General features: G+C 36.8%; 1 protein-coding gene across 5 annotated transcripts in view; it reads right to left on the bottom strand.

The window, feature by feature from the left end:
• Positions 1 to 15,214, bottom strand: part of LOC121298898 (aryl hydrocarbon receptor nuclear translocator 2) — a 38,157-nt gene that overhangs the window by 16,766 nt on the left and 6,177 nt on the right. For 3 of the 5 annotated variants that reach the window (XM_041226194.1, XM_041226196.1, XM_041226193.1), the window contains 8 exons: positions 14,981 to 15,028; positions 13,441 to 13,485; positions 12,057 to 12,270; positions 11,361 to 11,574; positions 3,817 to 3,919; positions 2,867 to 2,932; positions 2,466 to 2,551; positions 46 to 122 (listed from right to left, as the gene is read on the bottom strand). In XM_041226194.1, the coding sequence (XP_041082128.1) occupies positions 46 to 122; positions 2,466 to 2,551; positions 2,867 to 2,932; positions 3,817 to 3,919; positions 11,361 to 11,574; positions 12,057 to 12,270; positions 13,441 to 13,485; positions 14,981 to 15,028 (853 nt within the window). The remainder of the gene's footprint in view (positions 1 to 45; positions 123 to 2,465; positions 2,552 to 2,866; positions 2,933 to 3,816; positions 3,920 to 11,360; positions 11,575 to 12,056; positions 12,271 to 13,440; positions 13,486 to 14,980; positions 15,029 to 15,214) is intronic. The other 2 variants (XM_041226197.1, XM_041226198.1) reach the window with 1 other exon arrangement.

Here is a 15,214-nt window from a genome sequence, read left to right as displayed (position 1 = left end):
CTGCCCCAATCAGTTCATCCCATGGGGAGGCAAGGAGAAGCATACCTGAAGTCTTCCAATTGCAACAAGGCAATATTTACTGGTCTGTCCTGCTTCTGTATCTTCATCAGGGATGGTCATGCCTGAAAACAAGAAGCGACAAGTAGAATATTCTTTGGTCCATTATGCCATTTTTGATTGTACAAAATCTTTACAATATGTTCAAATGTTTTGTGTTGTATGTTAGAATGATCCAGAAGATCAGTATACAGTATATTTACCAACATAGATAGCCCCACAGACAATCTACTGGACTTCAATTACTAAGGTTATAAGTGGTTGGTAAAAGTTGAGGCGCATTATTTACCCTTCAAAATATTAATGCAAAACGAATAAATTATGAAACACACAATTCATCACTAGAATATAAATATCAATGCAATTATAATGCAACAATAAAATGTTTCCTATTTTTGTATTGGAATCCATCGAACAAAACGACCTGTCTAAACACAGCCCAGACTGACTGACACTACAGAACCAGCCTCACTAATGTAATTATTTTTTTCTTTGAAAAAGGGAGACTGACAAGGTCCACTGATGTTTCTATATTAAAACATTTTAAATGCAGATTAACATGTCTCCTCTCTGACTGCAGGGGAGACAGCTTTTACAATTACATTAACATTTTTATTAGCACCCAGGGGTGACAATACCTCTTCCTGTCTAAAAAAAAAAAGAAAATGTGGAATCACTTCTTTGAAGAGGCAGTGCATGTTTTACACAAGTCATAAAGGCTGATCTAACAGCAAAGGTCTGAAAACCAGTGTAAAATGTGAGCAGTCATGTAACAGGGAAATAAAACCTTCCAATCTGTCTGTGCTTTTCTGTTTACAGGAGCAAAGAGAGCACGTCAACAAGTAGCGGGCTTCCTGTGTAGACTTTATTACCTTGTAAGCGGACCGCGCTTATTTATTTGACTTACACTGAGATCTACTTTAAATTATCTCTTTGTCGCAAAAATGTTTTACCAAGATTACAGACTGTGTAATGTTCAATGTCTGTATAATGTAAAAGATGCATAACATATTACTTATGTATTAATAGAACTGCTGTAAAGGCTCCCTGAAATATAAACAGAATGTGTTTTACTGAATAAACCCTGTGGTGTTCCACACTTTTTACACAGATAGAAACTCACATGCACTGTTAGATGTTAGATTTTTACAGCTATATATTCACAATTTAAATAGGGGCAGTATTTTGATATGGAAGATATACACAATCATGGGTTCACAGTTCAGTATTTAAGAATCTGAGCTCTCTTTTAAATTTCAAGTTCTTCAGGTGTTTCCTTAATTTCTGTTAATCACACTATGCACAGTGGTTGCACATCATTTAGGTTTGGGTAACATTTGAAATGACATTACATTTTGCCCAGTTACCTGATGGGTAAATGAACATATGTACTGCAGAGACGGAAATTCACTTTATAAAAAAAAAAAAACCAGCAAGATATTTTGCGCGTGATTTCTCTTGCTGCCCTGCAGCCAATGGGTCAGGCAGCAAAAAAATGTTTTATTTTTTTTATTTTTTTTTTTATTGTAAATTCACAGCTGAAGTGGGCTGTTCTAAGGAAAGACGGTCAGTAGTACAAGTTGTGATAACTACAGATACCACCCTAAACAGGAAGAGAGGGAGAATCTTACTGTTTCTCCAAACTATTAGATACACTATATTATACTATTACACACCAGCATTGCCCAGTCTATAGAAATATTACCACAACAGAATGGGCAGAAGCATGTTGTATGCACATACTGTTAGGACATGACAGCACACACCTGCGTCTCTGGTCCTGTTCCAGTGGAAAAAAGGTGTGAATTATTTGTAAGTAATTTTCAGAATGTATCAGAATGAAGCCCAACTCATATTATTCACAGGTACACCCGTATTTAATAAATTAAATGCTGGTGTTCATCAGGAACTTAAATAGCTGCAAATACACATTACTTAAATAAAAATGACACAGTCAAAATCCCTTTATTTTTATTTGTATGTCTGAAGACCTTATAATTGGGCGTTCAAAGTAATTGGCAGTTATCCCTAATATTTCATAAACTGATTCTAAAAAATCAATGAAGAGTCCATTAAATCGCTGCCAACTGACTTGTAGAAAACAAGTTACAGCATGCAATAATTTAACTTTAAAAAGGGGAGAAAAAAAACTGCCTCTAGCTATGGCAGTCTTCTATGTCCTGGCCAGTTCATATCTGCTACAGCCAATATTCCCTCGCCATCCCAAACCCTCAATGAACAGGTCGGCTGGAATGTTTCTCTTAGGAAAGCTGCCACCAAATGAAACCTCTGTGGTCTGAAAGCCAGCGTACTCAAAATAAAATCAAAAAATGTTTTTGTCCAACAGCGTGTTTTTTAGGTCCTCAAAACAGGCTACAAAATGGTGAAAACGAAACCATTGTAATTACCTGCTGGTGGCCACGCTTTGATGTATCCTGTACAATGGACAACTGAATACTGTGGTTCTCCCTCTTTTGAAGGTCCTAAGCCATTTCTGTAAAGAGCATATAGATAGAAAAAAAGGATTCACCTTGACTAATGACATAATGCATTTCACAAGAAACCACAATGGAATCATGCTATACTAATAGCAGTCTGTCAATTTTATTTATTTATTTTACTTTCAGTGTAAGACACTGCAACTTTTAATCTGTCACACAAAGATAGTCCTTTTGCAAAGTTATTTTGTGCTGTGAGAGTACTTGAAATTAGTATTAAGGCTCACATTATAATACCATGCTAATCGGTTTGGCAGATGTGCAAAATCAAGGAAATGCTGTAGGGAGGAATGAATTACAATAAACTGTACCTGTATCTCTTCCTCATATTGGACAGTCGATTCAAGGAGATGTGATCTAAAGGCGCACTGCCGCACCTAAACAAAACCAGTTATGAATATTTAATGCTGATATAACATTCAGAAGTACCGAAACAGAATTGCTATCATTCAAATTTTATCTCAATGGCCAGAGGGACACTGAAGGTAACAGCAACACGTATCCCTTGCCAACAGATCAACAGATATCTATTAATTTAATAGAGTCTCCCAGTATTTACAGTATTTTATTTGACAAATTACTACTGTCCTATGAATGGAAAACATCAAGATGTGTACAAGTTGTTTCAGCGCCAGGTCACGATTAGCTTTATGTCTGCCAAACAGATGGTGAAAAAAAACCTGGACTACAGTAAATAACATTCTAATTTGATTACAGCTCTACTAACGCTTTCTGAATGTAATGTTTTTAAATCACGAAACACATGTCAAACTTTAAACCCATCTTTGAAAAATAAAACCAAAGTGCAATGATCTCAGCAGATAAATATCAATACACCAAGACAAAAGAATGCCCCCCCCCCCCCCAAAAAAAAAAACCTGTTGATAGGAAACAAAGGGCAGCCATTCCCTTATTTATGAAGACAGCTGTCATAACAAAGTAAAGCTATTGGGCGAGGTGGATCAAAAACATAACAAGCTGCATTCCGGCAACGAAACTGAACCTCACGCGATGAGTTTTTGCACAAGCAATCAGCGACTCACACTCAGGTAAATACAGCGGAGATGTGGGTGGCGATAGACGCTGCTAACAAGCCAGTCTGTTAAAAATCGGAAACTTCTCTTTTTTTTGTAGCGAAAAACAAGCAAACAATGTGTGAAGTGGGAGGCTGCAGCAATAGCACAGTATACTGTGTCGAATCCCATCGAGGAGGTCAAAGGTTAATCCTGAGAAGATGGGTCCTCAGAAGGTATGACTTTACCTCAATCTACAAATAAAGGAACGCCTCGATCCCATGCACATTCTCATGGAGGACTGCTGGCCTTCTTTCTTGACTGTCCCCGTCTTCAGGTCCAGAATGCGTCCTGATGAAAAAAGAAAGGAGGACATTATATACTACCTACCTGCGTTCAGAGCCAATATATAGGATTTTATTACTTTTTGAAAAACAAATGAATATTTAAAATTATCAGCGAATATCCAGACATGAAAATCCTGTGTATAAAAATTTTAATTGCCACTAATCTTGGGACATGACAGAATATCCCATGTAAAACAAAAAAGTCATTCTTTTTAAAGATTACACAAGAAGACGGAATGCGCTGCATAACATGAGAATGATATCAGCCCATTGGGTATATCACACTCTGCTAGCGCATAATGTATTTTTTCCAGTCAGATTTGTTCATAATTATCACTGAGCAGCATCCCACAACGATGACGGTTGACACAACACACAGTATTGATGAACTAGTCTGTTAACGACCCTTTCCAGAACAGCAAGTGCCAAGCCAGCATCCAAGTGATTTAGGACAAATGTTCAGTCTTAGTAAAAAAAAAAAAAAAAAAAAAAAAAAAAAAAAAAAAAAAAAAAAGTACCGTTAGTTAATTACATCACTGCCAGTTAATAAGCGTTTCCTGATTGTGATCACAACTCTCGTGTGAAAACAACACATGTTTCCTATATAAAAGGATGTGGTACTTGAAACAAATTAATGCATTAAATTAACTACGACGTAAAAGATGAATTTATTTGATATCCAGTTTATATTTTACTTTCTTTAATATAATGGAAATCCACCAATTACTCGAAATGGCCTTTATTAAACAAAGCTGTTCACGTACCATCATCAAGATAAACACCCAACACACATTTTATAGATTTATTGATAAAAAATGCTGCCAGATGTTAAACAGAATTGTACTTATTTTTATCAGCGAAAATTCCAATGACATAACTCTCCAATGGAATGCATCTTAAATGTCTTCCCTTATTTTATTTTTTTTTTTAAATATACCTTCGACATGTGGAATCTACTATTTTTTTTAATCAAAAACTATTTATTAACTGTAGGTTGATCCAAGTCAAAATACGCACCACATGCCATTTTTAGGCCATCAGAAATGCTTTAATAGTCTGTATTTCAATGACATATATCCATATATACATTTGAAGCATTATGACACTTTACCATTTTACATTTATTAATATACATTTTTGTGAATAATGCAGTGCAAAGATGTTTATATAAATTATATCATAAGTACTGTTAATACTGTACCATATTTAAGCATATACAATGGACTACACTATAACCACATCAAGACTACAGGTAGACTAGTACAGAATTAAAGGTAACACTATTTTCTTAACCACACTTGCTGTACACAAAGATCATCCTAAAATATATTAAAAAAAGAAATACAAAAACAGAAACTTCTTCCACTGAATCATCTTCCAATTCAGATTTTCTGGGAGCAGTTTTGACTTTTGTGGTGTTTGAATTCTCAGAACACAGATTGTTCAGCCAGAATTATTCAGACAGGCGTTATCAGTGATAGGATAGACTCATTATACTTCTGTGGCTCAACAAGCACAAAATAACGATGTTCTTAACCAAGAATTGAAAATCCCTTCTGTTACAGAACATGTGTCTTTCAGTCCAAAGAAGAAACACGAGGCTGAGCAGGACATCATGAGTAAAGAACTGTTTCTGGGTTATTGTTAAGATAGAAATTACAATCAACCTGAAAACCGTAGGACATAATTGTCTCCGACATTCACACTTGGACAACTTAAACAGCGTGTGCTGTAAAGCCAGAATAAGACATATAAAATTTATCTGCAACGGATGCGTAAAACACAGAAGAAACAGTAAACCTTGTTGCTGCAAACACCTTGAACGGTACACCTTTAGATGCACCCTGGTTGTTACACTGAAGCAGATTTTTGTCCAATCCTGTACAAGGAAAAGTCCTATACTACAGGTTTATGTGTGTGTGTGTGATATATTATATATATATAGTTGTCTGGATCAACAATCATGAGAAACATATATTAAATATTTTTAAATATCATGTCTGTCTGCAAAACTAATTAAAACACCAAACTATTTCTTCACAAATACTAACAAAACAATTCACTACACGATCATGTTTCAAGGGAATTATTTATTCATATAAAGTTTTTTCCCCCCCAGCAGAGTTCACATGAGGCAAACACCAAACCATTTTCTTAAAACAAAACACCTCCGGCAAAAAGGGATCAAAATGCCAAAACCACAATACTGTTTGCAGTTCTGAAACAACTTGTGCAGACATGATGTTCTGTGTTCAGTTTTGAACAAGAACAACAAAAGATAACAGGGAGAGCTTTACTATCCAGGTATTGAACCAGCCTTCCTTAGGTTCTGAGATCTGGCAGAGGCAGACGGGCCACATAACTGCAGGTTATACACAATACTACGCATGACTTTAGCAAGGAAACTAATCTCAATGAGGCAACATTTACTTTTACAATAACACTCCTACAGAAGCTATGCCATCAACTGGTTACACTGTGCCCACTCACTGTCTAAAACTACAACGGAGGTTTAAACAAACATAATTAAAATTCCACTCGTCAATCACCAAAGCCATTTCTCAATAACAGAATAATATAACATAGACTTGAAATCATTCACCACAAACAAACCCCCCAATTTATAATTCTTAAGTGGTAGATTCCATGCAAAGGGGTGGCAACTTTAGCTGCCAGGTCAGAAGGCAATCACACTCAGGGGGTTTGTGAAGGGGCTGTGACAAGCCACTTCATGGATAAACTTTACAGACTTTGGATAGCACCAACATTTTCTTTTTGCGACCTTGACCTTCAAAGTCAGCTCAAAGCAAAACAATGTTATCCAGACTAGATCTTTCTTGAGCACAAAGTTCCACAGAGAAACACAGACAAGATGCATCACAACCTGCCTGACTTTCTACCATTCTTTATTAACATTGTAAACCAAGCTTTGCAGGTACTGGAGTCCACTCTTTGGGGCACACCATACACATACCACTGAACACAGCTCACTACCTTTCTGGAAATCAGCATGAGAGGGAACAATCCCAGAGCTGGTATATTTTCCATGTGTGTGAATAATTGTTCACTATAAGACGAGTATCAGTTTCCTTTGTTTAGAGCACACTGGTTATTTCACATTGTTTTAATGTCAAATTATTACTTAGGAGTGCTGCAATGCCCCCTGCATTCTTCACGGTCTCCTCTGAAAGCTGTAAATGCACTGTGTGAAAGATTTGCTTTGGAAACACATGATCAAGAAGCCAGCAAAGGCTCAGTAGGATGCAGGAGGAAGAAAAATACACAACGGCACAACCCGAGCGATGTCGAAAAACCAAGCGTGAATATTTTTCAAATCAGAAATGTTATGAAAACAACAGGAAACGGATGAACATTAGTGGATGAGAGATCAAGCAGGATGACAGTATGTGATGTTGATCCAAGCAAAATTCAGCCTTAGAAAGGAAAGATTAAGTCTCAAAGTATTAATATGCTTGGCGAATGTGTTCTCCCATTTCTGTGTTCCACATGTGTTGAATGAAAATAAAATATATATATAAATAAAAGGACCACACCAGAAAACATGAAGAAACTTGTTTCAGTAGAAAAAAAACCTCAGTCCATCACACTGTAGCCCAGATTTTACTCCAGTACAGAGAATGTTACCTAAGTGTTTAAAATAAACACAAAAACAAGGTTCATTTAAAAAGTCTCGATAATACAAAATAAACAAAAATTACCAGGTTTCATTTCAAAGAAAATATTTTGATGCAGACCATGAAATGCCACAGAGAAAAAAAACACAAAGACTGCCTTGTGTCAGAATGCACTGTGTGCATGTCTATGAGCGCAACAGGACAGGTATTTCCTAGACATGCTTTTCAGATGGGTAAGTCTGCACACACGTGTCTGAACTAAAGAGACAACCTGTTCATACGCAGAGGACACTGCAAGGGTGCAGTCCTGTGGTTTAAAAAAACAACACATTAATACAAACATAACCAAGCCTACGGTCTACAAGTCAGGCCTGAACAGGGATAGTCTATGTTCACTGCACAAGCCTAGTTTTCACATGGCAACTATTTGGAGAGAGAGATTACCAAATGAAAAGTACTTTTCAAAGGACTTGTCTTAATAAATAGCATTGTGTTAAGAGAGTATACTCAGCGGGCCAATTATTTAATAGTACATCAGTATTATATAGTAGCACATACAGTTTTACTTTTCTATTTACATAAAATAAGACAGACAAGCAAAGTATCAAATCTGTAAGCCTAGATGAAACAAAAGAAAACATTTCAATGGCTTGCAAAGTTCAGGCTGACGGGCTATAATGCCAAAGCAGCAGTCATGTGGCCTCAATAATTCCATTGTGCTTACTGTTAGCAAACATTAATGACACATACAAGAAACACTACATAACAAATTATCAGCTGGCTCCACCAAACACTTTGCTAAATGTACAAACAACTCTGTTCATAAAAGAAAAGTATAACCAAGTAAAGATTACACGCAGTAACTCTAAGAAGACATTTCTGTATCCTGTAAGTTAAGATTGCATAACAGTTTAACTTCATTTACATCCTATGACAGTTTCAATATGATATTGCGGTTCCAAAAAGTAAACTGGCAAAAATATGTATATTCAAATATATGCATATTCAATCTCCCCCCCCCCCCTCTCCAGGTAGTTCTTTTGATCTGCAGCTTATTAAAGTTGAAAGGCTTAAAAGAGAGAGACTTGTGTTTTCATTCCACATAAAACGTGCCTCCTTAAATTATATACTCAGCTATAATAAAAGCAGCTTTAATTGTAGCAGATATGAAGTTAGGATCCATAAACCCCTAGGCGTTTGTGTTTCTATCATCAACACCATAGGCGTTATTATACAGCACACGCACTTCAACGGCTTAATAAACCACAGCTGACAGGACAAGAATGTTGTCTGAGCAATTATTTAAAAATAAATTCAATGTTTGTTGTTTTTTTTTTGGGTCTGTATTAACAAAAATTGTATTTTCCCCGACAGAAAACCAACTCACAACTTCAAAGCAAACTGCTGTATGCTAATACCCAATTATTCAGTGCACATTACCAACCGAATACATTACACACATATTGTAACGATGAAGCATTAACTGTATTAATGCTGATACCTGTACAAGAGCTTTGGTTTTTAGCAGCGCAAGAATAGATATGTTTGGGTATGTCTGGCTTGTGTGCAGATGAAAAGGCCAGTGGATTATTGCTCATAAAGGGCCAATTACATAAATTAGGCAGGAGCGAACATCAACATTGTTTTTAATGACAGTTTGTCAGCGTTATTTTAATAGTGGCTTTAAATGAGGATTTTTCACAAATCTAGATATCATACATGTATAAATATCTGAACAGAACCCTATTCAAGTACTGTCTGCAGATTAAACTGCAATGAAGTAATTGCATTTTTTGTTTGTTCATTTCCTGATTCCCACTGCAAGTTATACGGCACACTGGAAAAATACTGCGAGTCAATCGGTGTGACTCAGCCATGGTATTATACCAGGCAAACAAACAATCTCATATTCTTTTAGATTTGCTGTAAAGTTGAACACAATTTTAAGTGGTCAGTTTACACCAGGGATCTATTTTAAGGTTCTAAATACCAACTTTATTCAAATCATAAACATAACATCTCTTAAACACAATATTATATGATAAGATTTTTTTGAATATTAAATAAAAAGTAATTATGCTAAAAGAAACATATACAATTATAATTAAAAATGTTTCAACTATAGGTCTTGATCAGCCTGAGACAGAATACAGTCAAAGCACCTGTCACTGAAATATGTTTCTTTTTAGTTTTACTACATATGCCACCATGGAGTGTTTCATAGTTATGGAAGACACCATATTCCTTCAAATTTAAACCACTGTCTTCTCAATAACAGTCTGCGTTTTAAATTCCTGTACAGTATAGTGAGGGGTGTATTACAATCTCCAACAAAAGATGTGACTACCAGAGTACACAAACAGCAACGTGACTGACTGCAGAGAAAAGATGAATCAAAACGTTACTGCCCGATCTTGAATCATCCATGACATACAGGCAGCCATTTTCAAAGAAACGTCATTAGCATCCTGAGGAATTCAAAGAGAAGCTTTTACAATTTCAGCATTTCTAACACACAGTACCAGCTTGGACAGATCGGAAATGCTGATCAGACCCCCGTATTTTTCAACATGTCAAGTAATACCACAGTTCACAAACTGAGAGAAAAACAGGTGTGAGTAATCACGACAGGAAGTGAGAAGCAGCTCATAACTGTAATGCTCTGTGTGACAGCAGACTGTAAATGCAAGCAGCACATAACTTTAATGCTGTGTGATAGCAGACTGGAAATGCGAAGAGGCACATAACTGTAATGCTGTGTGATAGCAGACGGCCTCAAAATACCTCCATGTGTGTAACTGAGGTTGCATCTTTGTAAATGCTTATTTATTTGATGTTTTATTTTTTCCTGACATTGAGCGTGGTAAATTTGGGCTGCATCTTAAATTTGATGGTGTTTTATATTCGAAGGATTATGGTAGTTACATTTTTTTTTTTAAATAAAACGTTCTATTTGCCAGAAATACTACAGCTGGGAGGTAGTTAAATAAATACTGTACACAACCCAAAATGTACTTCTGTATAATTTCTTGTAAAAGATGCAAATAAATGGCATTATTTTCCTCGGTATCTAAGCAATCATACACTCCTAAAGACACCTTTCAGATACGCTACAAATCATTTCAAACAGTTCAGCACACTCGTAATTAGAGCTCATTTTACTCATAAATAACACTCCAGGGACATTACAGGAACACAGCGAACTCTAAACAATCTACCCTGATAAAAATAGCAAGAAAACATGATGAATTGGACAAATTAGGTTGATTAGTCCTAAGGGTGTAAAACAATTGACAGATATTTTGGGAATGTGGCTCCTAAGAGCACACAATGAGTAATGTGCTATGCTTAATAAATGTCACATACAGTAGTGTTTCTGTTTTGCCCTTAAGGTTATTAACTACCGCGATACATATTGATATTTATTTTTGTGACAGCATAACACAGCCTTTAAATGTATGTTTTATTATTATGGGATGCATTTCCATGAGGTTTTTTTTTTTTTTTTTTTTTTTTTTTTTTTTTTTTTTTTTTCAAAAACAGTTTTGTAACAGCCAAGCGGTTTTCTTGGTCTCATGTTCAAGTTTAGAGCGCCACCTTGTGGCTGTAATAGTAAACTGTCCCATCAATCTAGAATTAAACCTAAAAATGAATAGCTTATTTACAAAAGCAAAATAAGGTACATATAGAAGGCTTTTAACTTCCTTTACCCCTATTTTGTTTACAAAAGATCAATGCAGCATGAAAACATGCATCAAAGGACTGGCAACAAAATGAAACAGCTGTGAGGGACACTGCCCCTTACCGTACCTGTCATTGAGCTTTCGGACGTGCTCAGCTGCTCTCTCAGTTTATCCACGTCGTCTGGGTGTACCTGTTCATACAGAGTGCTCCCGAACCACTCTGACTGCGGGTGATTGAGGACTGGAGTAACCGAGTCTGAAACGTAAATCACTCTACCGGTCTCCGCGGCAACAACAAAGAGGAACCCATCCGCAGCCTCCAGAATCAGATGCTTCAGTTCCTTAAATAAAATAAAATAACATTTTAAAATCCCAGCGTTACCTGCAGGGTCCAACTGCTTCCCACATTTACAGCTGGAATAATTTAAAGAAAAAAGCAAAGATTCAATCTGGGGTTTGATTTTCAGTTGTGTAGACAGTGGACACACAAGCTCTACAGCAGGACTAACCAAAAACTGCAATCAGACCACACAGATACTTTCATATCAGAAACACAAACGCCTTCCTGCAGACCACATTCCCAGACATCTGATATAACTGGCATCTATGGTCCCATGTTAATCATTAGCTTAAACAGCATAGAAGTATGTCACTCCAAGAAAGAGCTATGAATGAAGACACCAGCACTTTGAAAGTGTCAACTAATGCAACTCAGTTGTTTTTTTTTTTTTTTTTTTTAAAAGGTGCCAGGGTATGTTTACTTTAAGGATGTCAGTAATCTTATCTTACAAGATCTAGAATGAAGCCCTGCACAGTAACCAACCTGCTCTGTTAGAAATGAAGGTTTATAAGCTCCATCAGTAGACTTGTTCCCCGTCCCTCTCATGGATTTCATGTGAGACACGGCCATTCGCAGGATGGTAAGTTTGTCTGGCTTCCGTGCCAGTGCACTGCAGGTAGGCACCATATCAGACAGCTCTGTGATATACTGTGTCATCTTATTACGACGACGTCTTTCAATTTCACTGTGATTTTCCCTGGAATAAAAAAAATAAAAAATACAATATCTGAAACAGAAGAGCCAACATTTTGCTGGATAGAGCTTCCCCTTTCACAGGACACTCTGCGACTGTCACCTGTCCTGCAGTTTTGCAGGATGCGAAAAGTCTGACCAAAGGCAGCCCAGGGCACTGCAACAGATGGAGACCAACACAGAGGAAGGGGATGCCAGATAATGTTGCACATGCACAAGAATTTTAAGACTGAAAAGAATGTATTACAAATCCAAGACTCTGATGTCCTGTAAGAGGGTGTCATGATTAATGACTCGAAATCGGATTGGATGAGACTGCGAGTCTCTGAGGCTTATACTGAACCTTAGGGACTTCCCCTTTAACCATTAATGTCAAACATTATGAAAAGATGTTTCTTTCTCAGTATCTGTGCACATAAAGGCATACATCCCCTGCGGTACAGACAGAATCCAAGGGCCAACACTGGAGTTCTGAATCCGGCTGCAACTATCAAACACTGATTTACCAACACAAAAAAGGCTGCCTTACCATGTTGAGGCACAGCTAAGTCTAAACAGGTACATTCATAAATATTGTTTTTAACTAGCCTTTTTTGCAGACAGAGACAGAATGTTGCTACCTGTGTCCATGGCAGCACAGCATGTCTTCCAGTGAGTTCAGATGGGCTGGACCTCACTGAAAACCTGGGATTGGTAGAAACGCTGGGAGAAAGAAAACGTGTCTCCCAATATCTGGTCCCGTTAGTGTATTTGTATTACTACTTTAGATAACTGAAACAACTTTACAAAAGTGTACATGCAGGTTGATGATTCGTTTTCTAAACTGATAAATACCCAAGCTCTTGTATTTATCACAACACAGACAGGGAGTCAGGACAGTCAAGGCACATCTTCCAGTTCTACAAGCGCCAAAATCTGTATCTGCACTTACCTTGCCAGAATTATTTTTGTGTTACTTTTTCTAAGTAGAATTCAGACATGGGTCGATTTTTTTTTTTTTTTTTTTTTTTTTTTGCATTTCTTTCTTTCCTTTTTGACTACCTAGCTACTTTTCTGCAGTGCAGCGATCCTCTTCTAACCAGGAAACAAAAATAACTGACCCTCCAAGATGGCAGGCAAAAGCACATAATGTAATGTGGGCAGCCCCTCTTGAACATGTACAGATTGGTCCTACCTTGCAAATCTTTCCTTATCACCAGGGACTTGATCATCATCATACCTACAAACAAAGAGAAGAGTCAACACAGACGTCCTTGCAGAACAAAAAAAAAAAAACGCAAAGCAAAGCAGTGTGGCAAGCATTTACACTGCAGCAGACACTGGCACAAAATGCATCTGCAGACACACAACTTGCTTTATTGCAAATATTTACAACTGTTAAAAGCAGTTAACTTGCACCGACAGCATGCAGGCTTAGCATTCTGTACCTTTGTTTTCAGCAGTATATTTTAATGATTTAAATAAGCGTTAGGTGTTTTAAATTCTACCAGGCATGCATTTTTATCATGCACACATTTTTTTTTCATTTTGCTGAATTTACACCAAGCTTGGAATTATTTGTACAGTTCATTGCTAACTTGTATTGAAACATACTTTGAGTCCTTTTAATGGTGACGTGGTCTTTGTATACAGCCTACTAAATGCACATTATACATTAGACTGTGTATTTAGGTAAACATTCTATTTGTCCAATAACTTCTGTTATATTAATGGTGGGCAATTAACAGAAAAAAAGCCAACAATGAAAAAAAGTATTTAAAGCGGCTGTATAATTGCAAATAAGAGCTAGAATGGAGTGTTTAAAACATTTCTAAGAGTTTGCACGGCTCTCTTCCCTACATCAAGTAATCACCAGTTTCACCAGTGATAGTTTAGTGTTGCCCTCTGAAGGAGGAAAACAATAACAAGTTATCACCGGGGCTAAACTGTTCAGCTCACTGCACATGAGAGCAGGAACTGGCTAAATGCTGCCAGACAAAGGTAAAAGACGTCAAGGTAAGTTACATGGCCACAGACTGTATGCTAAACGTTTGCTGCAGTAAACAGTTTGCAAACTAGAAAGGAACACTGCAGGTGCCAGTAGGAAAACATGACGTACTGTTTATTTCTAGTTTTGACTAGAATATTTTGACTAGACAACAAAATCTTAGTAAACCTGACCTGCAGCCTCTACTTTCAGAGAGCTCTACCAGACCCCACACATACAGGACTATATACGCAGTGAATATATTACTTAAGGTATATATGGTGCATGAAAACAAAAGAAATCAAATGACAAAAGGGAATACACAGACTTTAAACACAAATACCTACTGGTAGAGAAAACATTTAAAAGAAACTAAATGAATAATGATACATGTGCACATTGTAATGATACAGAAAGATTACCTAGCATAAGATGCACCACTACTAAACGTAAGACAGCAGACATTCTGATGAGAAACTGTATAAAAGCAAACCAAAATGTTAAAAAAAAAATAAGCACAATGGGACATCTGGAGTATATCTATCCTTAAATAGTGGACTATGCTATAGATATGTATGGTATAGAGTTCACTCAAGTTACAAGCACTCAGTAGGCATTTTAAGTGTAGTGCAAATGTGCAAAGAAACCTATTTCCTATGTTGTATGTACCTAGCATGCATGACTTAAGTCACTGAAACCTAAACATGTCTTCAATTTTTCTAAAAATGAAAACTGCATTTTCTCTCACCTTGAAAATTTGCTTGGTCCTTCTCCATCTTCATCCTCAAAGTCCATTCTGCCAAAAATAGATCAAAACCAGATTACAAGCTACACAGTGGAACAGCGTCTAATTATATATTTTTTGTTTCTAAACACAGTATAGTGTGCAGAGATGGAAGGAAGACTGCTATTGCATTTTCATCCATTTCAGGTTTTACTATGAGCTTGACTAGCCACAGTGTATAGGTAACCACCTCAGGTG

Source organism: Polyodon spathula, chromosome 24 (assembly GCF_017654505.1).
Source record: "Polyodon spathula isolate WHYD16114869_AA chromosome 24, ASM1765450v1, whole genome shotgun sequence".
Classification (NCBI taxonomy): domain Eukaryota; kingdom Metazoa; phylum Chordata; class Actinopteri; order Acipenseriformes; family Polyodontidae; genus Polyodon; species Polyodon spathula.
The sequence above is the reverse complement of the archived record's forward strand: the minus strand, read 5'-3'. Positions and strand labels throughout refer to the sequence as shown.